Consider the following 26,907-nt stretch of genomic DNA (forward strand, 5'->3'; position numbering starts at 1 on the left):
ACCCTTAGGGTGAATAGTATCCCACTGATATATAAATTTCTGCTCAATTTTCCTCAAAACGTTGGTAACATCTCCTTGCTGTCGCACATAACATTGCTGAATTACAAAGAAACGTATATGTTCTACATTATGATTAGCTTCACCCCAATGAGCTACTAGGAGAGCCCCGGTCTTCTTAGTCCTTAATCTGCTTTTATGCTCCACTATACGCTGTCTTATAGATCTTGTGGTGAATCCTATATAAACCAGCTCACATGGACAAACAATGGCATAAATGACCATTTTGGATTCGCAGGTAAAATGTCCTTTAATAGTAAACACGTTCCTCCAATGAGGGATTTTGAACGTTTTAATTTCCCAAACATTTTGACATACCGAGCATTTGCCATATTTAAATTGTCCCCAATCATCTTGTGCTATCATTTCTTGTGGCCTGGATAATAACGATCTGATACTAGCACCCCGACGCATGGCAAAGATCGGTGGCTCCTCAAACCCAGGTAAGGATTGAATTATATGCCAGTGTTTAAGGATGCACTGCTTAATTTGATGAGATTTCCTTGAAAATGGTAATGTACAAATGGACCTTGTGACTTCATTACGGGAACTTGATAGAAGTAAATTAGTTCTGTTAGCATACAATGCCCTCTTATATGCTCGCTTGATACACCCAACCGGATATCCTCTCTCCCTAAACTTAAGGATCAGAGTCTCTGCATGTTGTTTATACTCCTTAACAGTGGAACAGATTCGTCGGTATCTTAAAAACTGACTTATAGGTATTCTTTCCCTGAGTCTCTTGGGATGAAAACTTTTAAAATGTAATGTAGTGTTCTTGTCAGTGGACGATGTAAACTGATGTCAAAATATTGCCATCGTCTATCTTCACCATAATTTCCAAGAATGATAATTGAGTGTTACTCGATTGTACTGTAAACTTTAAATTTGAATCACATCCGTTAAGGTATTGTTCACATACAGATAAATGTTGTCTGTCACCAGTCCAAATAAAAAATAAATCATCAGTATACCGTTTGTAAAACCGTATATGATCAAAATAAGCAGATGTGTATAAATACCTCTCCTCATATGCAGCTACATAGAGGCAGGCAACTGAAGGTGCTAAAGGTGAACCCATTGGAATCCCCTTTACCTGCTTAAACAAATGATTCTGAAATTCAAAATAGAACTGAGTTATTACTATTTCCGCTAATAAGTTAATCATACATTTTTTCGAGGACCGTACACCTAATTTAACCAAAGAATTATCTATGATTACTAATGCGTCCCGCTGGGGTATGTTAGTATACAAAGAGGTTACGTCTGCTGTAACAAACCAACTGTTGTATTCAATGGTTCCTATTTGCTCCAACATATTAATGAATGCAGTGGAATCTCTGACATACGATTTTATGTCTTTCACCAATGGCTGTAACATATTATCTACGTTCTCAAAAATAGAACCTTTTCCAGAGACGATTGGTCGTCCTGGTGGTTTCTCCATTGATTTGTGGATCTTTGGAACAAAATATATATGAGGTGTAACGAAGGTATCCACATGAAAAATTTAGCCTCTCGATTGGTAATAAATCTCAATGCCTGAGCTTCTGCCACTGCATCATTAATGCGAGCTCTTATATCATGACCTGGATCTACAGAAATCTGTTCATAGAACTGCTCATTATGTAGTTGTTGCCATGCCTCCATATCATAATATGCAGTATTCATTATCACAAGGGCTCCTCCCTTATCTGCCCATCTAATAATGATACTAGGATCTTGGCTTAGATCATGAATAGACTCCATTTGTTCCTTAGAAATATTATAATTAATCCAGTCTTTCTGGTCTTCAATCTGAGATACCTCTCTATTAATTACAGTTTCAAACGCAATGATTAACGGATTAGGGGGTTCAACTGGCATCCAATGAGATGGTTTTGACAGTTTCTCTTTAGTATATCCCTCTTGATTAGGACCAAAAAAATCCCTTAACCTAAGTCTACGGAAAAATTTTTTTAAATCAACATGAGTAGAAAATCCATCATATTTTTTCACTGGGACAAATGACAGACCTTTACTGAGAACATCCAATGTGACTTCATCAAATTCTTTGGAAGACAAGTTCACTACATTATCTCTCTGGGATTGGGTTAATCTAGTTACCGGTAGTCTATTGTTACCTACGAAAATTATAAGGTTCCCTGGAGCCATACGTTTTTCTAGTTTTATAATTCTGATCTCCCCTATTGCCACGACCACGTGTTGTGGACCCATCTTTTATGGGACGATTGTTCTCCTGATACATATTTGACTCTTGGAACCTAACTTGCCTAGCACTGTCTCTATCATTACCCCTTCGGTCTTCCTCTGAAGAATCTTCAGGCGAAGATGAAAAGTCTCCCTTATGTTTATTTTTATTAATCCTTTTTGTTTGCATCCAGGGGTATACATAGCCTGTGGTGTAGTCTTTTTCATCACGTTCAAATTTACTCATTTTCATTTTTTTGATCTCCATCCTATATTCATCAAGTTGTTTTTGATGTTCATTAAGTTTGGTTTCAAATGTATCAATTGAGAAACTATTTTTCAACTTGAGAATTTCAACTTCTATCTCCTTGTTAATTTCCTCTAACTGAGTCTTCTTGGTGGACACTATTAGAACCATCAAATCATAACTACATTTGTTAAGGATCACGTTCCAACACTGCACGAATGCATCATCAGTGGCAAACAAATGTGGCTCTTTAATCACTCTTAAACCACGTGGTATACGACTACAATGGCAGTATTCAGCAAGCGTAGCTGCATGTAACTCCATCCTAATTAGTTTCCTTTTCATCTTAACCAAGGAATTCCAATCCCCTTCTCCTATGGATTGCGGTGTGGGTGTATCAAATAACCTGAAACCGGCTAAAATATCAGATGCTGCTTCATTAGTATAACTATGCATTTTATCCGTCTTGTTGATATTATTTATCACCACTATATTATACTTGATTCTAATTAATATCTTTTTTGCAGTTGTATAAATTATAACACAATTGACCCCGATCTGTAATAAATAGAGGTTCCCTGAAGAAGCCTGCTTGTGCAGGCAAAACGAGAAATCTCGTCGGAATATTTAGATATATGTTAATGGGGGAATATTTGGATATATGTTAATGGGTCTCTTTGAATGTATAATATCATATATGATGTATATGCATTGTGGTTTTAGGTATGAATGGGATGTATGAGGTATGAGTGTGTGATCAATAATGTTAATTGATCAGATTTTAGGATTCATTCTATATGTATAAATGTCTCACACATGTCTGTATTATTTATTTATTTAGCATTTTTCTATACCGAACTTCATGGTTAAATACCATATCAGATCGGTTTACATCGAACGGGGGATAGAGAACTTGTAACAAAAATGGAACAGTACATTATAATCAGAAGGAGAGCAGTAAAGTTACATTATATATTTATAAATTTTGTATACACAATAAAATTATATAATGATTAGGCTTTAGATTTTGCCTACTGTCCTCTGGTATAGTTATTTTGTTCATATAACAGACAGAGGTATTGCACGTATGTTATGTACCTGTTGAGGTTTCCCTGCAACTTCCATTTAGCCAGATGGTTATGTTGGAGTCCTGGGCTGCTTTCTTAGCAGACATGATGTATGACCTTGACCCAGTTAGTTTCTTTCAGGTTTGTGGGGGTATTACTGTGTGCAAGAAGGCTGATATGGTTGTGTAACTGGGAGGCAGATGCAGTGTCCTAAGGCCCAGCCTGGCAAGTTTTCTTTTAAGGAGAAGTTGTTGTTTGGAGAGGATATGGAGAAGCTGGCAGAGGATCTAGAAAAGCTAAGCCTTAGAGATTCCTTGATGGATAGGTTCCTGTTGCGCCCGTCGGTCGCAGTTAGCTGTGACCTTTGCTGTTCACCTCTTTTTGCCCTGCAGCTCTGATTCTGGCAAAGGTGGCCACCACTGCTTCTGCACGCCAATCTCCCTGGCGTTCCCAGGACGGCGTGGGTGATCCTGGTTGCCATCTTGAATCTGGTGTGACTTAGGGCACACACGTACGCCTTCCTCCTTATCTATGTCATGACGGGAACATCGGGGGCGTCCCCTCTGCATGATGTCACCTGCCTACGTGTATTTAAACATACCGGACCTTCCTACCTACGAGTTAGCAAGGATTCCCTTCTTGCTTAATTCCGTTACTCAGAAACGCTTCACCTCTCTGTTCCTACGTTCCAGACTGAGTGAGTCAGGTACCCGCTCCTTGGAGGTTTTGCTGCACTCAGGGCCATCTGCTCCTCAGAGAGCCTTCTCTACGAGCCTCTCATTCTTCAACCTAGTGAGTACTTCTTGCTGCTACTATGGACAACCTCTCCAGTGTTCCCGTTCCTCAGGTCTTCACTGTGACTGCAACAGTAGCTCTTCCACTACACTTCGGAGTGAGTACAAGATCCACTCTACTCTCCTCCGCTCTTCACGCTGTGTGGATTCTCGAGTTACCCCGCTCTGCGGACTACTACTGGATCCACGTTGCCTTGTGCCTACTTCCAACTCCAGGCTCCGGCCTAACCCGTGCGGCGGACCACTACCGGAGAATCCAGCTTGAGCACTTCTATTCTAAACTGTGTTTACTAACCCGCTCCTCGGGTTACTTCTGCTGTATAATAAAAACCTCTTGCTTCCCGTGTCCATTACTGCTGAGACCCACCTGTTGTGGTGAGTCCCCACAGGGCTTCTCCCTGTATGTGGAGTCAGCTCTCACCACGAGCCAAGGGCCCACTACCAAGTACAAACATAACAGATTGCTAACTCCATGGACCTGGCTCAGCCTGACAGGCCATCCCTGGCCTGGCCCAACGGATTTCGGAGCAACAGAGGACTCTAGGGACATTGACTACCGCCTTTAATTAGCTGAGCTCCAGGCTGAGTACTTCTCCTACTTCTGACAAGAATGCATCACCCCCGGTGGTTACCGGGCGAACTACCGTTCCTTTGCCAACCCCTACCCGTTTCTCAGGACACTCCCTGTTATGTAGAGGCTTTCTAAATCAGTGCTGTATGCACTTCTCCTTACAACCTCATACTTCCCTACTGCTGTTACCAAGATGATGTATATCCTGTCTTTGTTGGATGCGAAAGCCCTGGCCTAGGCTTCATCTCTTTGGGAATGCAATGACCCATCCTGAATGACTTACCTGGGTTTCTGGCTCTCTTCAAGTCAGTATTTGATGATCCCACTCGCCAGTCTATTTCTGGTTCTGCACTTCTACACCTTCAACAAGGAACCAATCCACTCCTGGACTATGTGATCGAATTTAAAATCCTGTCTTCTGAACTCCTATGGGATTCAGGTTGCTTACGAGCTATCTTCCTAAAAGGCCTCAACTCCTGTATAAAAGATGACCTTGCTGCACGTGAGTTGCCTGACACTTTAAGCTCTCTTATTGACCTCGCTGGATGGATTGATCGCCGTATACGAGAGCGCTGTGTTGAGGTAAAACCTCTCAAGAAACACTCTTCCGAAGGAACCCGCTCTCACTCCTTGCCTTCAGTTCTGGTCCAGTCTTTACTCAATCCTGAAGAAGAAGACGAACCCATGCAACTAGGCCGTAGCCACTTAACTGCCAAGGAGAGGCACTATAGCAAATTAACATTCAGGCGATAAGTAAGAAGACCCCTATAATTTCAGATCTATTAAAGGATAAGAAACTTGACTTTTTTGTAATTACAGAGACCTGGCTTAAAACCACTGATAATGTCATTTCTAATCAGTTAGATAATGTTAACTACGATATTTTTTTGATCCCTAGAACTCAACACAGAGGAGGAGGTCTTATGTTGATTATTAAGAAACGATTTAAATTTAAAATTATTCCATCTCCTATTGCTTATCTGTATGAGCTCACACTATTCAACTCTGAATCATTACAGTTGTGCGTTCTATATTGTCCACTGGGTTTACTAGACCATAATATCTCTCCACTTATTGAATGTTTAACTCTAGTTTTGAATCCTGATAAACCCTCTTTAATTTTAGGGGACTTTTTTTTTTTTTTTATTTAATCTTTATTAATTTTCAATATTTAAAGTAAGACAATCTTACATTAAAGAAAAAGGATACAGTCATATACTACATTGTAATTTTACAAGTTGTTCATACATTTGACTGATACCTTACACTAAGAAAAACTGAGGAGATGAATTCTTAGGAGCTTTTAAATCTAAACAAGAATATTCTGTATTACTAAAGGAAATAGCTAACAGGTAGCCAAACCTAAATCTAGATCCCTCTTAGTGTATACTAGAAGGATTCAGAAGAATAACTCTAGCATTAACAAAAGACTTAAGTTGCTCTGGATAATAAAAAACAAAGCATTCTTCTTGTCGCTTTATAATGCATCTGCTAGGATATCTCAGAACATAAGAATAACCCAAATTCTTAACCTGGGTTCTAAGTGTCAGAAACTCTCTTCTCCTTTGCTGTGTAACACGAGCAAGGTCCGGATAAACTCTTACCCCAGCTCCATAAAATGGAGATGAGATATTTTTAAAGAAATTCTTCATGACAATCCCCAAGTCATACTCTGAGGCAAAAGTTACTAGAAGAGTTGCTCTATCACATAATTCTAAAGATGAATCTTCTAAGTATCCAGTCAGATTTTCCATAATCTCAACCTCAGGTCTATTCTCAATTCTAGATCTAACTCCTTGTGGAGACTTCAGGAATATTTGCCTAGTGATACAGGGCAATCCTTCTTCACTAAGCTTTAAATTTTCAAGAAAATATTTTTTAAGAGTAACCTCTATTGTTTGTCCCACAACCCTAGGAAAATTTGTAAATCTGAGGTTGAGATGTTTGGAATAATTTTCAATATGTTCAATTCTACGTGATACAGATGTAATATCTTTAATTAACTTTACTTGAACATTAGTATTTTTCTCAATTTCAACTTCCATCTTATCTATTCTAGACTCGGTTTTCTCTAGCTTATCTTCTATTTTTTCCATCTGTTTGTTAAGAGTTCCTATATTTGCATTAGTATCAAAAAGAGCTTTACTTAAGCCTGCCACTAAGTCCCATAATGAGTCCATGGTCACAATCGCTGGTTTAGTTGGTATAGAAAAGTGGACTATCTCATCCACCTTTTCTGCCAGCCTTTTCTCCACCTTCAACAGCTTCCCTGATCCTTCTCCCACCCCTTTCTCTGGGGTTGATGTTAAAGTTTCCACTTCTTTTCCACCTACTGCCCCTTCTTCAGAGGCTTTAGGAGAGTTCAGTGGGCTGTGAAGCTCTGACCTATGTTCTACTCCAGCCGTTCCAGTTACAACCACTTCGGTTATCTGATCTCCGGCCAACACAGGGGAGCAAGTGGGTGACATCATTATTAGGCGCCGGGGATCAGGAGGAGACAGAGTCACTTCCCCAGATGGTGACAGAGCTCCTATCTCTGCAGTCATAGTGGGGATTTTCTCCTCCATATTGGGTACCGACACAGGAGTATATGAAGTTATTAAACGCTGGTTTGTATTCAAAGGTGAAGCTTCGGGGGGGGTAGACCCGTACTCTCCCCTTTCTTTTAGGAGGCATTTTAATCAGGAAACGTATTAATTCAAAGTCAAACCGCTACTCACTGCGTTTGTTAGCTGGACACAATCTCCTCATTGACGAGCTGCGTTGCCTCGAGGGCCTGGCCACTCCTCTGCTCCGCCCTGCACCGGCCTAAGCCGGACCAAGTCGGCGAGCCCCTTGTGTGCGCGCGGCTTGGCGGGGCGCCGCACAAACGCCGATTTTATGGGCGTCCTGGCCCCTAAGTGTGACGTCAGGGGCTCAGGGGTGGAGTCAGTGTTCTTCCGGGTGCCACGGGAGCCTTCCTGGAGTGTGAGCCCAACTCCCCAAGGCTAGCTGTATCCTCCACTCTCCAACCGGGTCTCTCTGAGGCTTTGCACGACCGCAGTTCTCACCTCCCAAACGCCGATTTTATGGGCGTCCTGGCCCCTAAGTGTGACGTCAGGGGCTCAGGGGTGGAGTCAGTGTTCTTCCGGGTGCCGCGGGAGCCTTCCTGGAGTGTGAGCCCAACTCCCCAAGGCTAGCTGTATCCTCCGCTCTCCAACCGGGTCTCTCTGAGGCTTTGCACGACCGCCTAATTTTAGGGGACTTTAATGTACACGCTGATGATGTTATTTTAGATTCTACTTGTTCTATTTTATGTGACTCGTTAACAGCTCTTGGCTACAACCTTGTTTCACGCGCCCCTACTCACAAAGCTGGCCATGCTTTAGATTTGATTTTTGTGAACTCTAAGTTATGCACAAATATTTCCTTAAATATATCGCCAGTTCCTTGGTCTGATCACTATTTAATTCATTCTGAAGCCGAGTTTAACTTACCATCTTTTATTAGAGAGGAAAAACCATCTCATATCACCTTTCAACTTAAACCCAAAATTGAAGATTTAATAATAGAATTCCAAAACCTAGAGATGATCCTAAACCTAACAATTCAATTAACTTAACTTCAACCTGGCTAACAAATTGCTCTAAAATCGCAACGACACTGTGCCCATTTATAACCAAGACAATTAAGCCAAAACAAACTAGAAATCCCTGGTTTAATAAAGAAATCAAGAAACAAAACAAAATTAAAAAAAATTGGAAACAATATGGAGAAGAAATAAAACAATCCAAACATTAGCGGTATATAGATCAGCTTTACATCAATATAAGAAACTTATTGAGAATGCTAAAAAAGAATTTTTAAAGAAAAAATTAGTCATCATTGCATAACCCAAGAGAACTTTTTAGGATTGTCAATAATTTAATAAAATCACCAACTAAGGATGAAGGTTTATCCGAAAATAAATGTAATGACGTAGCTTTATTTTTCAAGGAGAAAATTGATTCATTAATTCTAAACAATAATGCTAATCCTATCCAAGAAGTTATAATGCCAGAAAAACCTGATATTAAGTGGGTTTTATTCGAATCCGTCTCCTCATTCGAAATTGAAAGTTACATTAAAAAATTAAATTCTGCTAAACATCCCTTAGATCCTATCCAAGTTTCCTTTCTTAAATCTATGGCTGATACTATTGCACCATCCATTACTGATATCGTTAATGCATCATTAAATGAAGGCGTTGTACTAGATATATTGAAAAATGCCATAATTAAACCCATACTAAAAAAAAACCTAGGTCAGATAACACACAATTGAGCAATTATAGGCCGATCTCTATCCTACCTTTCCTAGGAAAAATTTTAGAAAAAGTAACTCAAAAACAACTCGATGCTTATTTGGAATCTAATAATATCTTATTTCCAAATCAATATGGATTTAGAAAAAATTTTAATACCGAAACGCTGCTTATTGCTTTGATGGACACTGGTTTAAGAGGTTTTGATGCTGGAAAAAGTTATTTTTTAGTTTTATTAGATCTGTCATCCGCGTTCGATACTGTGGATCATTCTATTTTATTGAATCGTTTGTCAGAGATTGGAATAAGTGGTTTAGTTTTTGACTGGTTTTCCTCTTTTCTTAATAACCGGTTGTACCAAGTAAAAATCAATAACGTTACTTCAGAAAAAGTTACTTTAGCCACAGGTGTTCCCCAAGGATCTACATTATCTGCGTCACTTGTTAATGTATATGTTTTACCTATCTGTCATTTTTTAAACGGTTTAGGTTTGAAATTTTATGTGTATGCAGACGACATTCAATTTCTAGTTCCTATAGAAACTACTATAGAAGACGCTTTAGAGCTTATTAAAATTTATATTTCCTCACTAAAAAAATTACTTCAGCACCTACGTTTAATTTTAAATACCAATAAAACAGAAATTCTATTACTTGAACGCAAATGCCATTTTAGCAGTATTCCTACTTTGACTTTTACCGATAATATAAAAATAAATCCATGTTTTAATACCCGTGATTTAGGTGTCATTATTGACACTGAGTTTTCCTTTAAAAAACATATTTCCACAAAATTGAAAGATGGCTATTATAAATTGTTAACTTTGCGTAGGCTTAAACCTTTTTTAGAATTCACAGACTTTAGGTCTGTATTACAGTCGCTTATCTTTGCTAATTTAGACTTTCCACTATTAAAAGTGGTTTCCACAAACTTCATACTTTGAAAAGGATAAAACCTCTACTACACCCAAATGACTTCCGGACTGTACTACAGGCTACGATATTACCTAAATTGGACTACTGTAACTCCTTACTACTAGGTCTACCAAATGTCTCAATACAGCCACTACAGATGCTACAAAATGCAGCTGCACGCTTGATTACTAACACTCACCGCCATGAACACATTACTCCAGCACTACAACTACTACACTGGCTTCCGATTGCATTTAGGATAATATTCAAGGTACTTACTCTCATACACAAAACATTATATAACCAAGATATGCATTGGTCTTCTGAATTCTTTACATTCCATACTTCGGACAGACCAATTAGAAAAATGCACCTGGCTAAGCTAAATATACCGACGCTTAAACAGATAAAATATGTCACTACAAGAGAACGAACATTTACGATAGCTGGTATCAACATATGGAACAAATTACCGTATTTTTCGCTCCATAAGACGCACTTTTTTTCCCCCAAAGGTGGGGGGAAAATGTATGTGCGTCTTATGGAGCGAATATAAAAAAAAAACCAAACAAAATCTAACAAACACCCCCCCCCCCCCCCCGACTCCCCCAAGACCTGCCGACTTAATTTCCTACAAACCCCCCCCCCCCCAAGACCTGACAAATTAATTTCCTGCAACCCCCCACCCTCCTGACCCCCCCCAAGACCTGCCGAATTAATTTCCTGCAACCCCCCACCCTCCTGACCCCCCCAAGACCTGCCAAACGTCCCTGGTGGTCCAGCGGGGGTCCAGGAGCGGTCCGGGAACGATCTCCTGGGCGTGAGCCGTCGGCTGCCAGTAAACAAAATGGCGCCGACGGCCCTATGCCCTCACTATGTCACTGAGACCGACCGCTGCTATTGGTCGGTCTCAGTGACATAGTGAGGGCATAGGGCCGTCGGCGCCATTTTGTTTACTGGCAGCCGACGGCCCTATGCCCTCACTATGTCACTGAGACCGACCAATAGCAGCGATCGGTCTCAGTGACATAGTGAGGGCATAGGGCCGTCGGCTGCCAGTAAACAAAATGGCGCCGACGGCCCTATGCCCTCACTATGTCACTGAGACCGACCAATAGCAGCGGTCGGTCTCAGTGACATAGTGAGGGCATAGGGCCGTCGGCGCCATTTTGTTTACTGGCAGCCGACGGCTCACGCCCAGGAGATCGTTCCCGGACCGCTCCTGGACCACCAGGGACGTTTGGCAGGTCTTGGGGGGGTCAGGAGGGTGGGGGGTTGCAGGAAATTAATTCGGCAGGTCTTGGGGGGGTCAGGGGGGTGGAGGTTGTTAATTTAAAGGGTTGGGATGGGGGGGGGGGGTTTTGGGGGTTCCCACAGAAAGAAAAATTTTCTGATCTGGGGAGTGGACCGAAATGGCCCTCCCCAGACCCGAAAACAAAATGGGGAGAAAAAAAAAAACTATGCACTCCCCTAATTTGCTCCATAAGACGCCCAGTCGCAGAGCCGGTTTAGCACAATTTTTTTTTTTTTAAATTTTCCCCCTCTGAATCCTAGGTGCGTCTTATGGTCAGGTGCGTCTTATGGAGCGAAAAATACGGTACCTACTGATCTGCGCTTGGAGCCCTGCCACAAGAAATTTAAACAGAATTTAAAAACATACCTGTTTAAACGAGCCTACAATTTATGAACCTTACTCTTCATATTAAATTATTTTATGAAATGTATATAATACTTTCTTCCCATTCCAATCAGTTACTTTCAATTACGCTAAACACCCTATGGTGCCCTATCTTCCTGCAATATGACTAATATGGATCTAAAAAAATTTCTGTACTGTTAATAATGTTCCTTTAAGTTGATCCCCAGTACTATACGCCCTAGCTAATTCTGGTTTGGTTTTTATTATACTATAATTTGAATGTTATCAGCTATTGTATCCTTTCTTAAATATGTTGGATTGTAAAGCCTGTTGCTCACTTAATGTTCATTGTAAACCGAGGTGATGTTTGCCAACGAGCCGTGGTATATATAAATAAATAAATACTGTAATTCACTGCTTCTTGGTTTACCGATGTCTAGCATTTGTCCGCTTCAGGTTCTGCAGAATGCCTCTGCACGAATTTTAACAGGCCAAAGAAAAAGTCATCATATTACTCCAACATTGATTAAATTGCATTGGCTCCCAATTCAGTATCGCATTCAATATAAGGTTGCTTGTTTAATCCACAATGTCATTTATGGAGAACATACTGAATGGCTTAACACATCGATGCGCCTTCACGTACCACAGAGGAACTTGCGATCTGCTGATAAGGGTCTCCTATCAGTTCCCACCATTAGATCTGCTAAGCTAAGCCACGTAAGGGAACGTGCTTTATCTATTGCTGGGACAAAACTCTGGAACTCTTTACCAACATCATTGAGAATGGCCACAGAAAAAAAGCAATTTAAATCCGAACTAAAGACCTGGTTATTTAAATGTGCTTTTATAGAGTACGAAAATACAGATCAGAATGCCAATAAGAATCTGAGATGCTACAAATGAGTAGAAAAACAGCGAGTTCATACACATCTCTTGACTCTCTTAACAAGCTACCATTATTTTTATTTGATTTTACTACTGTCTTACTACTAATTTTGTCTTAATGCTTTTATTATGTTTTTAATTTGATTTCTGTTTTATGAGTTTTATTGTTTCGTTCATTTTATTAACAGCTAATTTATTTTTTATTCTGCATAGTTTTTAGCTGTTACTATTTTACGAATTATTGTATTTTTCTGAATATATTGTAACCTTTGTGAACCGGTGTGATGGTTCGTCTGATACATCGGTATATAAACACCAATAAACTAAACTAAACTAAACTCTGCATGTACTCCGGGAAAACCGGCCATGCAGTCCAAACGTGTCCTATCTGTCCAGGAAACACGCAGACCTAGGATCCGCCAGAGGACTCTTCCTAGGTCTGATTGCCCCATCTCCTCCACTGACTCTCCCTGTTTCCATCATCTCTGGGCCTCTCGAATTTGCCACACAAGCATTAGTTGACTCTGGTGCAGGTGGGAATTTTATTCTGAAAAGATTGGTAGAGCACCTACAAATTCCTACTGAACCAGTACCCACACCACTGCTTCTCTCTTCCATTCACGTTGAGCCACTGCCAGGAGACATCTTGCTCACCACACAACCCATTTGCCTACTCACTGGATCCCTGCATACCAAGACCATCATGTTCCTGATCCTCGAGAAAGCTATTCATCCCATAGTGCTTGGCATACCATGGTTACAAGACCACTCTCCCCAGTTCAACTGGTCTTCAATGGAGCTATCACAATGGGGACTGAGCTGCCATGACAGATGCTTAAAAAAAATAACCCCTTTGCCATGTATGGTTACTGCTACTGCCCCTTCTGGTCTACCACCGCAGTACACATCATTTCAAGATGTATTTTCTAAACAAGCAGCTGATGTGCTTCCACCACACAGATCATTTGACTGTGCAATCATTCTAAAACCTGAAACAGAGCCACCTAGAGGAAGAGTTTATCCACTCTCATTATCGGAGACTGAGGCCATGTCTGCCTCTATTTATTTTATTTATTTTGAATTTTTTTTATATACCGATAGCCGTTTGCACATCGTATCGGTTTACAAATAACTTGAAACGAATTAGGCAGGAGCCTTTACATAGAACAAAAAAAAAATTATAATACATGGGAACATGGAAACATTAAAATGCATGGGGACATAGGAACGGGAACTATATGAATTAAGTAGATTATGTATAGAGAGTAAACAGATTCATATATTTACATGAACATTTACAATGGCAGGGGGGAATAAAAGGTGTGAGAGGGGTAACAAACTGTTGTTTTCAGAGTCGGGGATATCTTACACAATTCTATGGGATTAGTCACGAGGAGTTGGCAAAGAGTCTGAGGGATAGGCTTTTAGGAAGAAAGAAAATCTACAGAAAGGATTCAGTAGACCTTCTAAGTCACCGGCGGGGGCTGGATTCTTTTTTGTCGGCAAGAAAGATGTATCCCTTCCCCCTTGCATTGACTACAGAGGTCTGAACGAAATTACCATCAAGGATCGGTATCCTTTACCACTAATTTCGGAGTTGTTTGATCTGCTCCAAGGCGCAAAGATCTTCCCTAAGCTGGATCTAAAGGGCGCCTACAATCTTGTCCGCATTCATAAAGGGGACGAGAGGAAAATGGCCTTTAATTCTTGCAATGGCCACTTCGAATATTTAGTTATGCCATTCGGCCTGTGCAACGCCCCGGCCGTATTTCAAAATATGATGAATGACATCCTGTGAGATATGTTATACCAATGTGTGGTCGTATACCTGGACGATATCCTCATTTTTTCCAGTGATGTACAAACCCACCAAGCAGATGTCATCAAAGTCTTGCAGAGGCTGCTGGATAATCATCTATATTCCAAGCTTGAGAAGTGTGCTTTTCACCAGGAGTCTGTTCCCTTCTTAGGATACATTGTGTCCAGCAAAGGTTTCCAAATGGACCCACGGAAGACAAGAAGCATACAAGACTGGCCTCAGCCTACTAGTATTAAAGCCACTTCCTCGGCTTTACTAATTATTATCGCACATTCATCCAAAAATTACTCAACCTTGACAGCACCACTTACAGCCATGACTAAGAAAGAAGCCAACTCTTCACAGTGGTCTCCAGAAGCCATCGCTGCTTTTCAAGCCCTTAAGGAAGCCTTCCTCAAGAAACCTTGTTTACGCCATCCCGACCATCATCGACCAGTCATCGTAGAGGTTGATGCCTCTGATGTCGGCATAGGGGCCGTGCTCAGTCAGCACAGTGATACACATACTCTTCACCCCTGCTCATTTTTCTCCAGACATTTTTCTGCAGCCGAGAGAAATTACGGCATCGGCGACAAAGAGTTGCTCGCTATTAAGCTTGCATTTGAGGAATGGCGCCCTTGGCTAGAAGGTGCACAACACCAGATAAAAGTGTGTTGGGTTTGTGGCATAGTGTGGACTCTTAGTTGCAGTGGTGATGACTCCTCCCACGGGGAGGGGCCCCGTGGGGAACCTCAGCGATAGGCTAGGCTCAAAGAACAGACACCGGTGATGGAAAGCTTTATTGTACTGCTGTAGATAGATGGTAATAGAGCAGGAAGCACTGAAGTCCAGCAAGGTGTCAATACGTTCAGACAGCCTCAGATGGAGTAGACTCACCCAGATGTACAAGGTTGGTAGTGTTCCGCAGAGCGGGATAAGCCGATCCTGATGGATGGAAATGGAGAGCTGGATCATAGAGGTACTCACTGAAGAGTAGTGCAGGAATCCTCCTGGTAGATGGTGAAGGTGGGACCCGAGGTCCGTGATGCAGGATACTCTGTGCAGGATAGGCCCTCAAGGAGCGAGTACCTGGAGGCACAGATGATCTTGTAAAAGGAGAGAGACCCCCCCGAGGAGCGGTTGTCTAGTTAGTAGTAGAAAACCCCAAAGGGTAGATGGAAGCGAGAGGCCCCCGAGGAGCAGGTGTCCAGAGCTTTTTCAGGAGCGAGAAACCCCACAGGGTAGCGAGGAGTCTAAGCATGCACCTTAGAAGCGGTCAGATTAGCTAAACCAAAATCCTTACTAACTCGTTCGTTAGGAGCTGAATGGAGGCTTAAATCCTCGAAGGTATTGACATCATGCGGTGGAGACGCCCCCGAGGTTCCCACCATTACGTGTAGATAAGTGTAGGCAGCGTGCGTGCGCGCGCCCTAGGAGGCCACAGGAAGGAGCATGGCGGACGGGTACGCCCATGCTGAGTTGGAGATGCCGAGGGTTTCGGCACTGGAGGCCAGCCATCTTACCCATGGACGAGGAGAATGGCAAAAAAATGGCGCACTTTGTGGCTTTACCTGGACTACCATTTGCCCAAGAACTTACCAAGCTGTTTATACGGCATATATTCCGCCTGCACGGCATGCCTAAACACATTGTTTCAGACAGAGGTGTTCAATTCACCACCAAGTTCTGGAGGGCGCTGTGTTGAAAATTCGACATCTCCTTAGATCTAACTTTAGCATATCACCCCAATCAAATGGGCAAATGGAGAGAATGAATCGGACTCTCAAGCAGTTCATTCATGCCTATGTCAACTCTAGGCAGAGTAATTGGGCAGAATTGCTACCCTGGGCTGAGTTTGCCCTGAACTCTCATCCTGCTTCTGCCACTGGATCTACTCCCTTCCAGATCGTATAAGGCTGTCAGCCACTACCACCACTTCCAATACCTTTGTTGGTTACATCACCAGTAGCTTAGGCTACAGCCGAAGAGATCCACCAACTCTGGACTCAAACCAAGGACCTTTTGCACAAAGCAGAACAACGGGCCAAGAAGTGTTACAAATCTCATCACAGAGCAGCGCTTCAGTTTCAGCCAGGAGACAAGGTATAGCTCAGTACCAAGTACCTCCGTCTCAAGCTGCCTTCTCTCAGATTCGCTCCATGCTACATTGGACCCTTCTCTGTCCTTCGCTGCCTGGGACCCTTAACCTACAGCCTGAAGTTACCTTCATCCATGAAAATACACAACGCTTTACACATTTCACTTTTGAAGACACTCATCTTCTTGGAGTTCTCTCGCAAGACTCCGGATCCACAGCCTCTGCAGTCAGGGGAATTTCTGACCTTTCTGGATCTGTCTGAGGCATATCTCCACATTCCCATCCAACTAGAACATGAACGCTTTCTGTGGTTTGCAGTTCTGTGGTCTGGCCACCACTCCCAGAACATTTTCCAAGGTAATGGTGGTAGTTACAGCAGAGTTCAGAAAGGATGGAATTCTAATTCACCTGTATTTGGACGACTGACTGATACATACCAAGTCACTGGAAGAGAGCCGCCTGGTGACTTGCAAGGTGATTTCCTTGTTGCGGGAGCTCGGCTGAGAAGTGTACCTAGCCAAGAGCAGTCTTCAGCCTACTGAGTCGCCGGAATTCTTGGGGGTTCCGTTTGCCACAAACCAGGGCAATGTGTTCCTGCCGGAAGCTCGGATTCTAAAATTGCTAGCTGAACTCCATCTGTTGCTTGAACATTCTGTGCCCGACTGTATGGTCTTACCTGCAAATCCTTGGCTTAATGGTGGTGACCCTGGAAGTGGTTCCATGGGCAAGGGCACATATGCATCCTCTTCAGTGTTCCCTGCTGTCTTCGTGGAATCCACAGTCTCAGGATTATTCAATTTGGCTCCACCTGCCGGTGGAGGTCTCCTCCCAACTGCAGTGATGGCTGCAGGCAGATCATCTATGGAAAGGAATTTCACTATCCCCACCGGACTGGCTAGTACTGACAACGGATGTGTGTCTCCTTGGTTGGGGAGCTCACTGTCAGGAGCTGACAGCGCAAGGGCACTGGAGTGCAGAAGAATGTCTCTGGAACATCAGTTGGCTGGAAGCCAGGGTAGTCGGTTGGCATGTTTACAGTTCGGCGACAGGATGCAGGGTCAAGTGGTCCGAATAATGTCGGACATTGCAATGACTGTGGCTTGCTTCAATCGGCAGGGAGGTACCAAGATCCAACAAGTGTTGCAGGACATAGATCAAGTGTTGCAGGACATAGATCAACATGGAATGGGCAGAGGTGTATATCCCGATGATCTCAGCCTCGCACATTACAGGCAAAGACAATGTAAGAGCAGACTTTCTTAGCAGGGAGAGTCTGGACCCAAAAGAGTGGGCATTTTCAAATGAGGTGTTTCAGCTGATTCAAGATCCCTGGGGTCATCTATTCCTAGACCTGTTGGCGACTTTGAGCTATGCGAATGTTCCGCGATTCTTCCGAAGTAATTAAGGATTGATGCCCTAGTGCAGGAGTAGCCGGAAGATAAGTTGCTGTATGCCTTTCCTGCATGGTCCATGTTGGCAGATTGATTCGAAGGATCGAGCGCTACATAGGGATGGTGCTCTTGGTCGCTACAGATTGGCCCAGAAGACTTGATATGCAGATCTGTGGAGGCTCCTGGTGAATTCACTTCTTCAACTTCCAGTTGTTCTTCCAACTCAATTTTGTCTTATGATATGGCCCTTGGAAGGGATTATTTGCTGAAATGTGGATACCCTGCAGCAGTGATTTCCACCTTGCTAAGAGCAAGAGAGTTCTCCACTTTCTTGGACCATGTACGGGTTTGGAGAGTGTTTAAGGCCTGGTGCGAGGATTGAGGTACTCTTCCTTCCTTGGTCAAGATTCTGCTCTTTATGGAATTTTTGCAAAATAGCTTGAATAAAGACTTGGCTCTCAGTTCCTTGAAGGTGCAAGTAGCAGCTCTCGCCTGTTTCAGGGGTCAGGTAAATGATGGATCCTTGCAGGTTCATCCTGATGTAGCCCATTTTCTGAAAGGAGTGAACCATTTTCATCCTCCCTTGTGGTTTCTGGTGCCCCTTTGGAGTCTTAATTTGGTATTGGATTTCTTGGTAGGCCCTGTGTTTAGACCACTGTGTACCCTGTCCTTGAGGTTATTGACTTTGAAAACTGACTTCCTTGTGGCAATTTGCTCCGCTCATAGGGTTTCCGAACTCCAAGCCTTGTCTTGCCTTGAGCCATTACTTTAGGTAACTCCAGCAGCGGTACAGCTGCATACTGTTCCTTTCTTTTTGCTGAAGGTGGTCACTGATTTTCACTTGAATCAGTCCATCTCCCTGCTGTCCCTGGACAGAGAGAGAGAGATGCAGATGAGTATCGTCTGTTGCAACCCTTGGATGTCAGGAGACTTATTATCAGATATCTGGAGGTTTCTAATCCTTTCTGGAAGTTGGATCGTCTGTTTGTTCTTCATGGCGGTACTAGACAGGGAGTGCTGGCCTCGCAGGCTACGGTAACTCACTGGATTAAGGAGGTAGTCACAGCTGCATATGTGGATGCAGGGAGCCGTTACCTAGTCATATTAGGGCTCATTCCACTAGGGACCGAGCATGGGCAAAAGTTAGATTATTGCCCTGTCAACATTTGCCGAGCTGCAACGTGGTTCTCCTTTTTGTCTTGTAGTGCAGGCCCGGGAGGATGCGACCTTTGCATATGCAGCCTCCTGCCCTATTTGGTAGTAGCTTGGGTTCATCCCACTTGTTCTGGATTAATTTGACTGGACGCTAAGAAATGAGAAATTACTATTTACTTGATAATTTCCTTTTCGTTAGGACAATCAGATGATTCCAGCTTCCCTTCTGTGGCTGCCAAATGATTGAATTATTGTCCTCTTGTGTGACTATGTGTTACAGGGCTTACTGGAAAGTGTTGCCTGTCGACTAAGTATTTAAATGGTTACTTGTTTTTAATCAAGAATTTTGCTAATCTGTCCACTGTTGCTTTTGAAGACAATACTGGCAGACTGATGTCACTGCAGGGGTATATGTACTGTGACGAGAGTTTGCTCCATTTCCACCTGCTGGTAGAGGTGCATAATCCACTTATTCTGGATTCATCTGACTGTCAAAAGAAAAGGAAATTATCAGCTAAGTAGTAATTTCTCATTACTTTTTTTTTCTTTTAGAAAAAACGGAGTCCAGTAGAATTTCAGAAGAGAAGATAAGGTCCAATACCAAAAAACATACCAGAAAGCCGCTTGTTGCAGATTCAGATGAAAGTGAAGGTGAAGTTAATATTCCCCCTGTAAGATTTTAACATTTTGTGAAACTAGACAAATATTCATTGAATGTAAAGCACAATGGAACAAAATTAAGTAAAGAGGAAAAACATTTTGAACCGGATTTTTCTAAGCTTTTTTCCCATAGAGACATGATGAGGAAACATCCTTTAGTGCAGGGGTCAGGAACCTTTTTGGCTGAGAGAGCCATAAACGCCACATATTTTAAAATGTAATTCCATGAGAGCCATACAATATGTTTAAAACTAAATACAAGTAAATGTGTGCATTTTATGTAAGATCACACTTTTAAAGTACAATAAGTCTCTGAAAATATTACACCAGGCCTTAAGACACCAATACATCTCCTATTAGGAAAACGGACCAAGTCAGGCTGCTATAGAGTCCTACACAGAAACTACACGCCAGCAGAAAACCTCACCTGAATCACGTGCTGTCCCTCACCTAACATAGAATAAAGAGACCAAAACGCATAACAAGAAGCATGCAGACAAAAACTGAATTGGAAACTGCAACAAGCCAGAGTCTCTGTATGCAGTGTAACAAAGGAAAAAAGAAACATCACACATCCTTATAAAACAAATCAAGAAATATAAAATCATCAGCAGTAAAACTGTACTAACAAAAAGAACATATTTCGAAACAGCTGATGAGTGGAATATCCAATAATTAAAAACTCATATAAAACATTTCCAGATACCAACAAAATATTTCAAAATAGCAGACACAAAGATCCAGTAATGAAAAATAATAAGGATACAAAAATTTTTTTGCTCTGCATACCTGGGAACGTTTGATATCCAGGTGTCCTGAGATTGTTCTGAATTAGCAGGAGGTGGGGTGGTTTGCTTGGAACTTTCTCCTCTCTCAGTCACATACCAGCGCTCTCTCTCACACTGGCTCTCAATGACACACCTATACACACATGCTCTCAGTCACTCACATATACAAATGTTTTTTCTCTCTCACTTATATAGGCTCTTAATTACACATTTACACACATGCTGTCTATCTTTTCACGCTTACACACACACACAGGCTTTCAATCACATAAATACATGCTGTCTTTTTCTCTCACACACAGACTCTCATTCACATGCTTACAAACATGTCCTCTCTTTCTCTCATTTACACACAGGCTCTCAATCACATACTCACATGCTCCCTCACCTAAATCAGCTCTCAATCACACACAGACACACATGGTCTCTCTCTCTCATTTAAACACAGGCTCTCAATCACATACTCACATGCTCCCTCACCTAAATCAGCTCTCAATCACACAGACACACATGGTCTCTCTCTCTCATTTAAACACAGGCTCTCAATCACATACTCACATGCTCCTTCACCTAAACCAGCTTTCAATCAGACACAGACACACATGATCTCTCTCTTACTTATACACACAGGCTCTTAATCATACATACACATGATCTCTCTCACACACAAAGGATCTCAATCATACACACATACTCTTTCAAACAAACAGGTTTTCAATTACAAACTTACACATACAGGTTCCCAATGGTAAACTTACATTCATGCTCTCTCTCTCACAGGCAGGATCTCAATCACAGACATACTCTCTTTCACATATACAGGCTCTCAATCATTCACATACATGCAATCTCTCACTCACACACACAGGATCTCAAACACACATGCTTGCTCGCTCATTCACTCTCTCTCTCCCCCTTCCCCCCCCCCCCGGGAACTCGCGGCAGCAGCAGCCACCTCCCAACGCTAACCTCCTTCATTTTCAGCCCTCGCGGAGGCGAAGGCGGAGTCCCATCGGCCGCGGTTGAAGATTTTCATTTTCCTCCGAGCCGCGCTGCAGTCTTCTTCCCGCGCAGGCACCCGATGCTCTCCACTTCCTCTTCCGGGCCGCGGGAAGAAGAGAGCACCGGCGTGCTCTCTTCTTCCCGCGGCCCGGAAGAGGAAGTGGAGAGCATCGGGTGCCTGCGCGGGAAGACCCGCGCAGGCACCCGATGACTCCAGCGCTGGCACCCGGCTGACACCCGATGACTCCCGCGCAGGCACCCGGATGACTCCAGTCGGCGTGCTCTCTTCTCCTCCCCCCCGCGGCCCGGAAGAGGAAGTGGTGAGCATCGGGTGCCTGCGCGGAAGAAGAGACCACGCTAGTGTGCTCTCTTCTTCCCGCGCAGGCACCCGATGCTCTCCACTTCCTCTTCCGGGCCGCGGGGGGGGGGGGGGGGGGAGGAGAAGAGAGCACGCCGGTGCCGCTGACTCCAGCTGTCCTGCCGCGTTCCGCCCGGGCTGACAGCATTTTAAGCCCGGGCGGCGGAGGACCGGGGAGCAGCTGGGTCAGCGGGGAACCGCGAAGTATGGCGACACGTGTCTGCGAGCCAGATGCAGCCCTCAAAAGAGCCATATCTGGCTCGCGAGCCATGGGTTCCCGACCCCTGCTTTAGTGCATCTGGCCCTTTATGATGTTTAATAAAATTGCAGGTTTCCATCATAGTTAATACCATAGATCCATTCAGTCCATAGTACTTCTAATGAACAGCTGTCTCTGGGCCGGATTCATTAAGCTTTTTTTCCCTAGACACAAAATGGGGGAAATGCCTTAATGAATCAGACCTGCTATGTGGTATTTGCAGGGAGGATAAAACTAACCCTAACCATGTGTAGCTAATTTCTGCAGTAGTGACAAAAATGTTCTTCCTGACTTCAAAAATTTTAAAATGTAAGACATCAAACAGTATCTTCCTTATCATCCTACTACACCAGTCTATTTGTGTAAGTTTATCTTGGTATTGGTACAGCAAGCAATTTGCCAGTATTCTTTGTCTCCAGCAGGTTGTACAGGTATCAGGATTGATATAGTAGGATTTGAGCTCCTGGTTTCTTTGATCCTGTCTGTTGTTGATGGTGCGGTCTCTGGTTGAACGGAATGCTTGGGTTCCTGAGGCATCAAGGATATTATTGTGCTCTGGTAGAACAAGTCAAATTTAAGTTCCCAGGTGTTCCCTGGTTGAGTAGGGATTGCTGCTCTTAGGTGTCTCTTGGCCCTGATTGACTCTTGAGGGTTTTAAGGTTCTTCAGGGATACAATAGCCCTTCAAGCAACCCCTCTCTCTTGTGTCCTCCCTCTACTCTCTCTTCTTCCCCTACGCCTGAAACCTAACTTGGATGAACGTTGTTAGCAGCTGCAAAAAGTTTTTAAAAATGTGGAGCAATGTGCTTGACTGAAAACAGGATGAGTTCCACCAGTAGCTGTTCTTGGTGCTGCCTCTGAGAGTAAGTTGCTGTACCAGTGCATCTTTCAGGCAACTGTGTGGTCTCTCATCAGCTCAGGGCAACTCTTCTTCTAATCTCAGGAACTGCGGAAGGCTGAGTCATCTTCAGCCTTATGGCAGAAGGGAAGCATCTATTTTCTGTAGGATGTCCATCATACTTTGGTGGGCTGGTGAGTGCGGGGGCTGGCAGACCTTGATGGCAGCGGGCTTGTTTTGCCTCTCTTGTGATAGGGCTATGGATTTGAGGTCAGCTGAAATGGCAGTCAGGCTCCGCTTTCTCCCACCCATGGAATGTCAAGTGAAGGAGAGCAAGCTGTTCCCACGGCCATAGGGGATAGTGTCCTGGTGGGGAAAATCCACCATCTTCAATTTATTTTTTTTGGGGGGGGGGGGGGGGGGGGAAACTTAGGCGAGTTTCCTCTTCATGCAGGTAGGCCAATCCACAGAACTGGGTTTATGCACGGATTTTTGCGTGGTCTTGATGAGGGAGGTGTTCCTCAGAGCATTTTGTAGTCTCCCGAGCCAGCTTGGCCCCCAAACACCAGAGAATATCAAAATTGTTTTTGGACTGGGTACTAGAAGATTCCCCCCCTGATGCTCCCCTAGGTTCTGTGGAAGATTCAGAAAAAGAGTCAGAGACTGAGAGTTCCCTGGAATCTCTGGAGGAGGGTGACTTTACAGTTGATGCTGAAGATTTCTCCATGATCAGGCTGTTTAGGAATTGGAACTGTCTTCCCGTATTGCTCAGGTTGTATCTTACTCCGCATGTTGGATACCAAAGCTGAAGAGTAACTGGATGTAGATCCTTTTCTGAAAGGGATTAGGAAATCCTCGAAATCCTTTCCTCTCCTCAAGAAGTTTATGCGTATGGTGTTGGCAGCATGGAAATTTCCCCAAAGGGCTTTCAAAGGGAAAAACTTTGAAAAGGCTTTATCCTCTCTTGTCCGAGGACTGGAAGAGTTTATTTCAGATTCACTTAATGGATGCTTTGATGTTGACGGTGACCTGTAAGATGACCATTCCTGTAGAAGGAGGCTCTGTTTGAAAGATGCACAGGATATTTATTTATTTTATTTATTTAAAAGTATTTATATACCGCTTTTCAAAACAAGGTATCTTGTCAAAACGGTTTACAATAAAATAAAAGGATAGGAAGATTGAGTCTCTCTTGAAGCAGACTTTCTTCACTGAAGTTTTGGCAGTTCATTTGTGGGGATATGGAACGTTAGTCTTGGTGCAGAGGCTGCAGCAACTTCCATTTAGCCAGATGGTTAGGTTGGAGTCCTGGGCTGCTTTCTTAGCAGACATGATGTATGACCTGGCTAGTTTTGACCCGGTTAGTTCCTTTCAGATTAGCTGGGGCATTACTGTGTGCAAGAAGGCTGATATGGTTGTGTAACTGGGAGGCAGATGCCGTATCTAAGGCGCAGCCTGGCAAGTTTTCTTTTAAGGAGAAGTTGTTGTTTGGAGAGGATCTGGAGAAGCTGGCAGAGGATCTAGAAAAGTTAAGCCTTAGAGATTCCTTGATGGATAGGTTCCTGTTGCGCCCGTCGAACAGCAGGCGGCTGCGACCTTTGCTGTCCACCTCTTTTTGCCCTGCAGCTCCGATTCTGGCAAAGATGGCCACCACTGCCTCTGCACGCCGACCTCCCTGGCGTTCCTGGGACGGCGTGGGCGATCCTGGTCACCATCTTGAATGTGGTGTGACTTAGGGCACACGCGTACGCCTGCCTCCTTCTTATCCATGTCTTGGCGGGAACATCGGGGGCGTCCCCTCCGCATGATGTCACCTGCCTACATGTATTTAAACCTACCGGACCTTCCTCCCTACGAGTTAGCAAAGATTCCCATCTTGCTTAATTCAGCTACTCAGAGACGTGTCACCTTTCTATTCCTGTGTTCCAGGCTGAGTGACTCAGGTACCCCGCTCCTTGGGGGCCTTGCTGCCCTCGGGGCCATCCGCTCCTCGGAGAACTTTCTCTGCAAGCCTCTCATTCTTCAACCTAGTGAGTATTTCTCGCTGCTACTACGGACAACCTCTCCAGTGTTCCCGTTCCTCGGGTCTTCACCGTGACTACGACAGTAGCTCTTCCACTACACTTTGGAGTGAGTACAAGATCCACTCTACTCTCCTCCTCTCTTCACGCTGTGTGGATTCTCGGATTACCCTGCTCTGCGGACCACTACCGGATCCACGCTGCCTTGTGCCTACTTCCAACTCCAGCCTCCGGCCTACCCCACGCTGCGGACCACTACTGGAGATACCTTGCACAAGAACTACCAGGAGGAAGTATTCCCCGAGTTTCCCCGCGCTGCGGGCCACTACCGGAGAATCCAGCTTGAGACCCTTCTACTCTGGACTGTGGTTACTAACCCGCTCCTTGGGTTACTTCTGCTGTATAAAAAAAACTCTTGCTTCCCGTGTCCATCACTGCTGAGACCCCGCCTGTCGTGGTGAGTCCCAACAGGGCTCCTCCCTGTGGATGGATTCAGCTCTCACCACGACTCAAGGGCCCAGTACCAAGTACAAACACAACAGTTCCATGTAGTTTCCCAGTCTAATAGAGGTCATGGTGGCTTTTGGGAGGCCAGCAAATACTGGCAAGTCAAGCAGTCTTCGCCTAGCTTAATATCTGTGGGAAAAGTTGGTCCTTTTGGGGGACTAGGAGGCCCAGGAGTGATAGCACCAGGCCCTTTGGAGGTGCTCGGTTGTCCTAGTGACTCTCAGTAGGCCTTCTCCATAGGCATCCCAGTGGAGGCTTGTCTTCTGTGTTATTACAAGATGTGAACCCCCATAACATCAGACGAATGGATACTGGAGCTTATTCAGATCATTTGTAGGCTAAAGTTGCCACATGCTTTTCCAATGCCTTTATGGTATCCCCATGTGTTAATGAAAAGGGCTACTCTGGCGAGACTTCAGCGCTTGAAAATCATGGTTTTTGTACTGTTATGGATCTGGGTTGAGGTCGGTTTAGTGATCCTGAAAAAAGATGGTTCATTTTGTCCCATTCTTGATCTCAAGGGGATCAACAATTATTTCGGGATTCTGTACTTCCATAGGGAATCCCTTTGCTCAGTCATTGTGGTGTTTAGAATATATGTTGTCTTTGGATCTGTCAGAGATTTGATGGTGGACAACACAGCCTTTTTGTGCATCTGTATCTGGACGATTGGCTGATAAGAGCCAAATCATTTCCGGAGGGCCAGGCAGACTCAGTCAGAGTGGTTCAGGTTCTAGGTCTAGGCTGGGTGATGAATTATGTATAGAGCAATCTCTTGCCTTCCCAGTTGCTATAATATTAGGAGCTTGTTTACATATCAAGGAAGGCTGTGTGGTTTTGACTCTGGAGAGAATGTTAAAGCTGTTGGAGCAGATTCAGTCATTTCTCTTGTGGAGGTCGTCCAGGGTATGGGATTACCTTCAACGTCTGGGAGTGATGGTGGCCATCTTGTAATTGGTTCTGTGGGCCAGGCCTCTTTCGTGGTCTCTGCAGAAGTCCCTATTGATTCTGTGATCTCTGACATCACAGGATTACGAATTGCTCCCTTCCATTCCACCTTCAGTAAGGGAGAAGCTGCTGTGCTGGTCGAGTCTTTTGAAGGGAGTGGACCTTTAGTCTCCCAGTTAGATCTTGGTCATGTTGGACACAAACCTGGTGGGCTGGGGAGCTCCTGTTGTGACCAAGTGGCCCAGGGCACTGATCCACAGAGGAGACCTTGTGGTATATAAACAGGTTGGAGACCAGGACCATCAGGTTGACTCTGATTCACTTTTTACCCTTGGTGAATGGATCAGCAGTTCGGGTGATTTTAAATAGTATCACGACAATAGCTTGTAAACAGAGAGGCACTTGGAACTTGATGGTAGCTCAGGGGTCCGCAAGC

At 43.7% G+C, this 26,907-nt stretch overlaps 1 protein-coding gene across 5 annotated transcripts in view; it reads left to right on the forward strand.

Annotated features, from left to right (window-relative positions):
- Window positions 1–26,907, forward strand: part of MIS18BP1 (MIS18 binding protein 1) — a 308,295-nt gene that overhangs the window by 104,234 nt on the left and 177,154 nt on the right. For 4 of the 5 annotated variants that reach the window (XM_029598455.1, XM_029598459.1, XM_029598457.1 and 1 more), the window contains one exon: window positions 19,644–19,742. The exons of the other annotated variant lie outside the window; for it this stretch is intronic. In XM_029598455.1, the coding sequence (XP_029454315.1) occupies window positions 19,644–19,742 (99 nt within the window). The remainder of the gene's footprint in view (window positions 1–19,643; window positions 19,743–26,907) is intronic. 5 annotated transcript variants of the gene reach the window in all.

This window comes from Rhinatrema bivittatum, chromosome 4 (assembly GCF_901001135.1).
Source record: "Rhinatrema bivittatum chromosome 4, aRhiBiv1.1, whole genome shotgun sequence".
NCBI lineage: Eukaryota > Metazoa > Chordata > Amphibia > Gymnophiona > Rhinatrematidae > Rhinatrema > Rhinatrema bivittatum.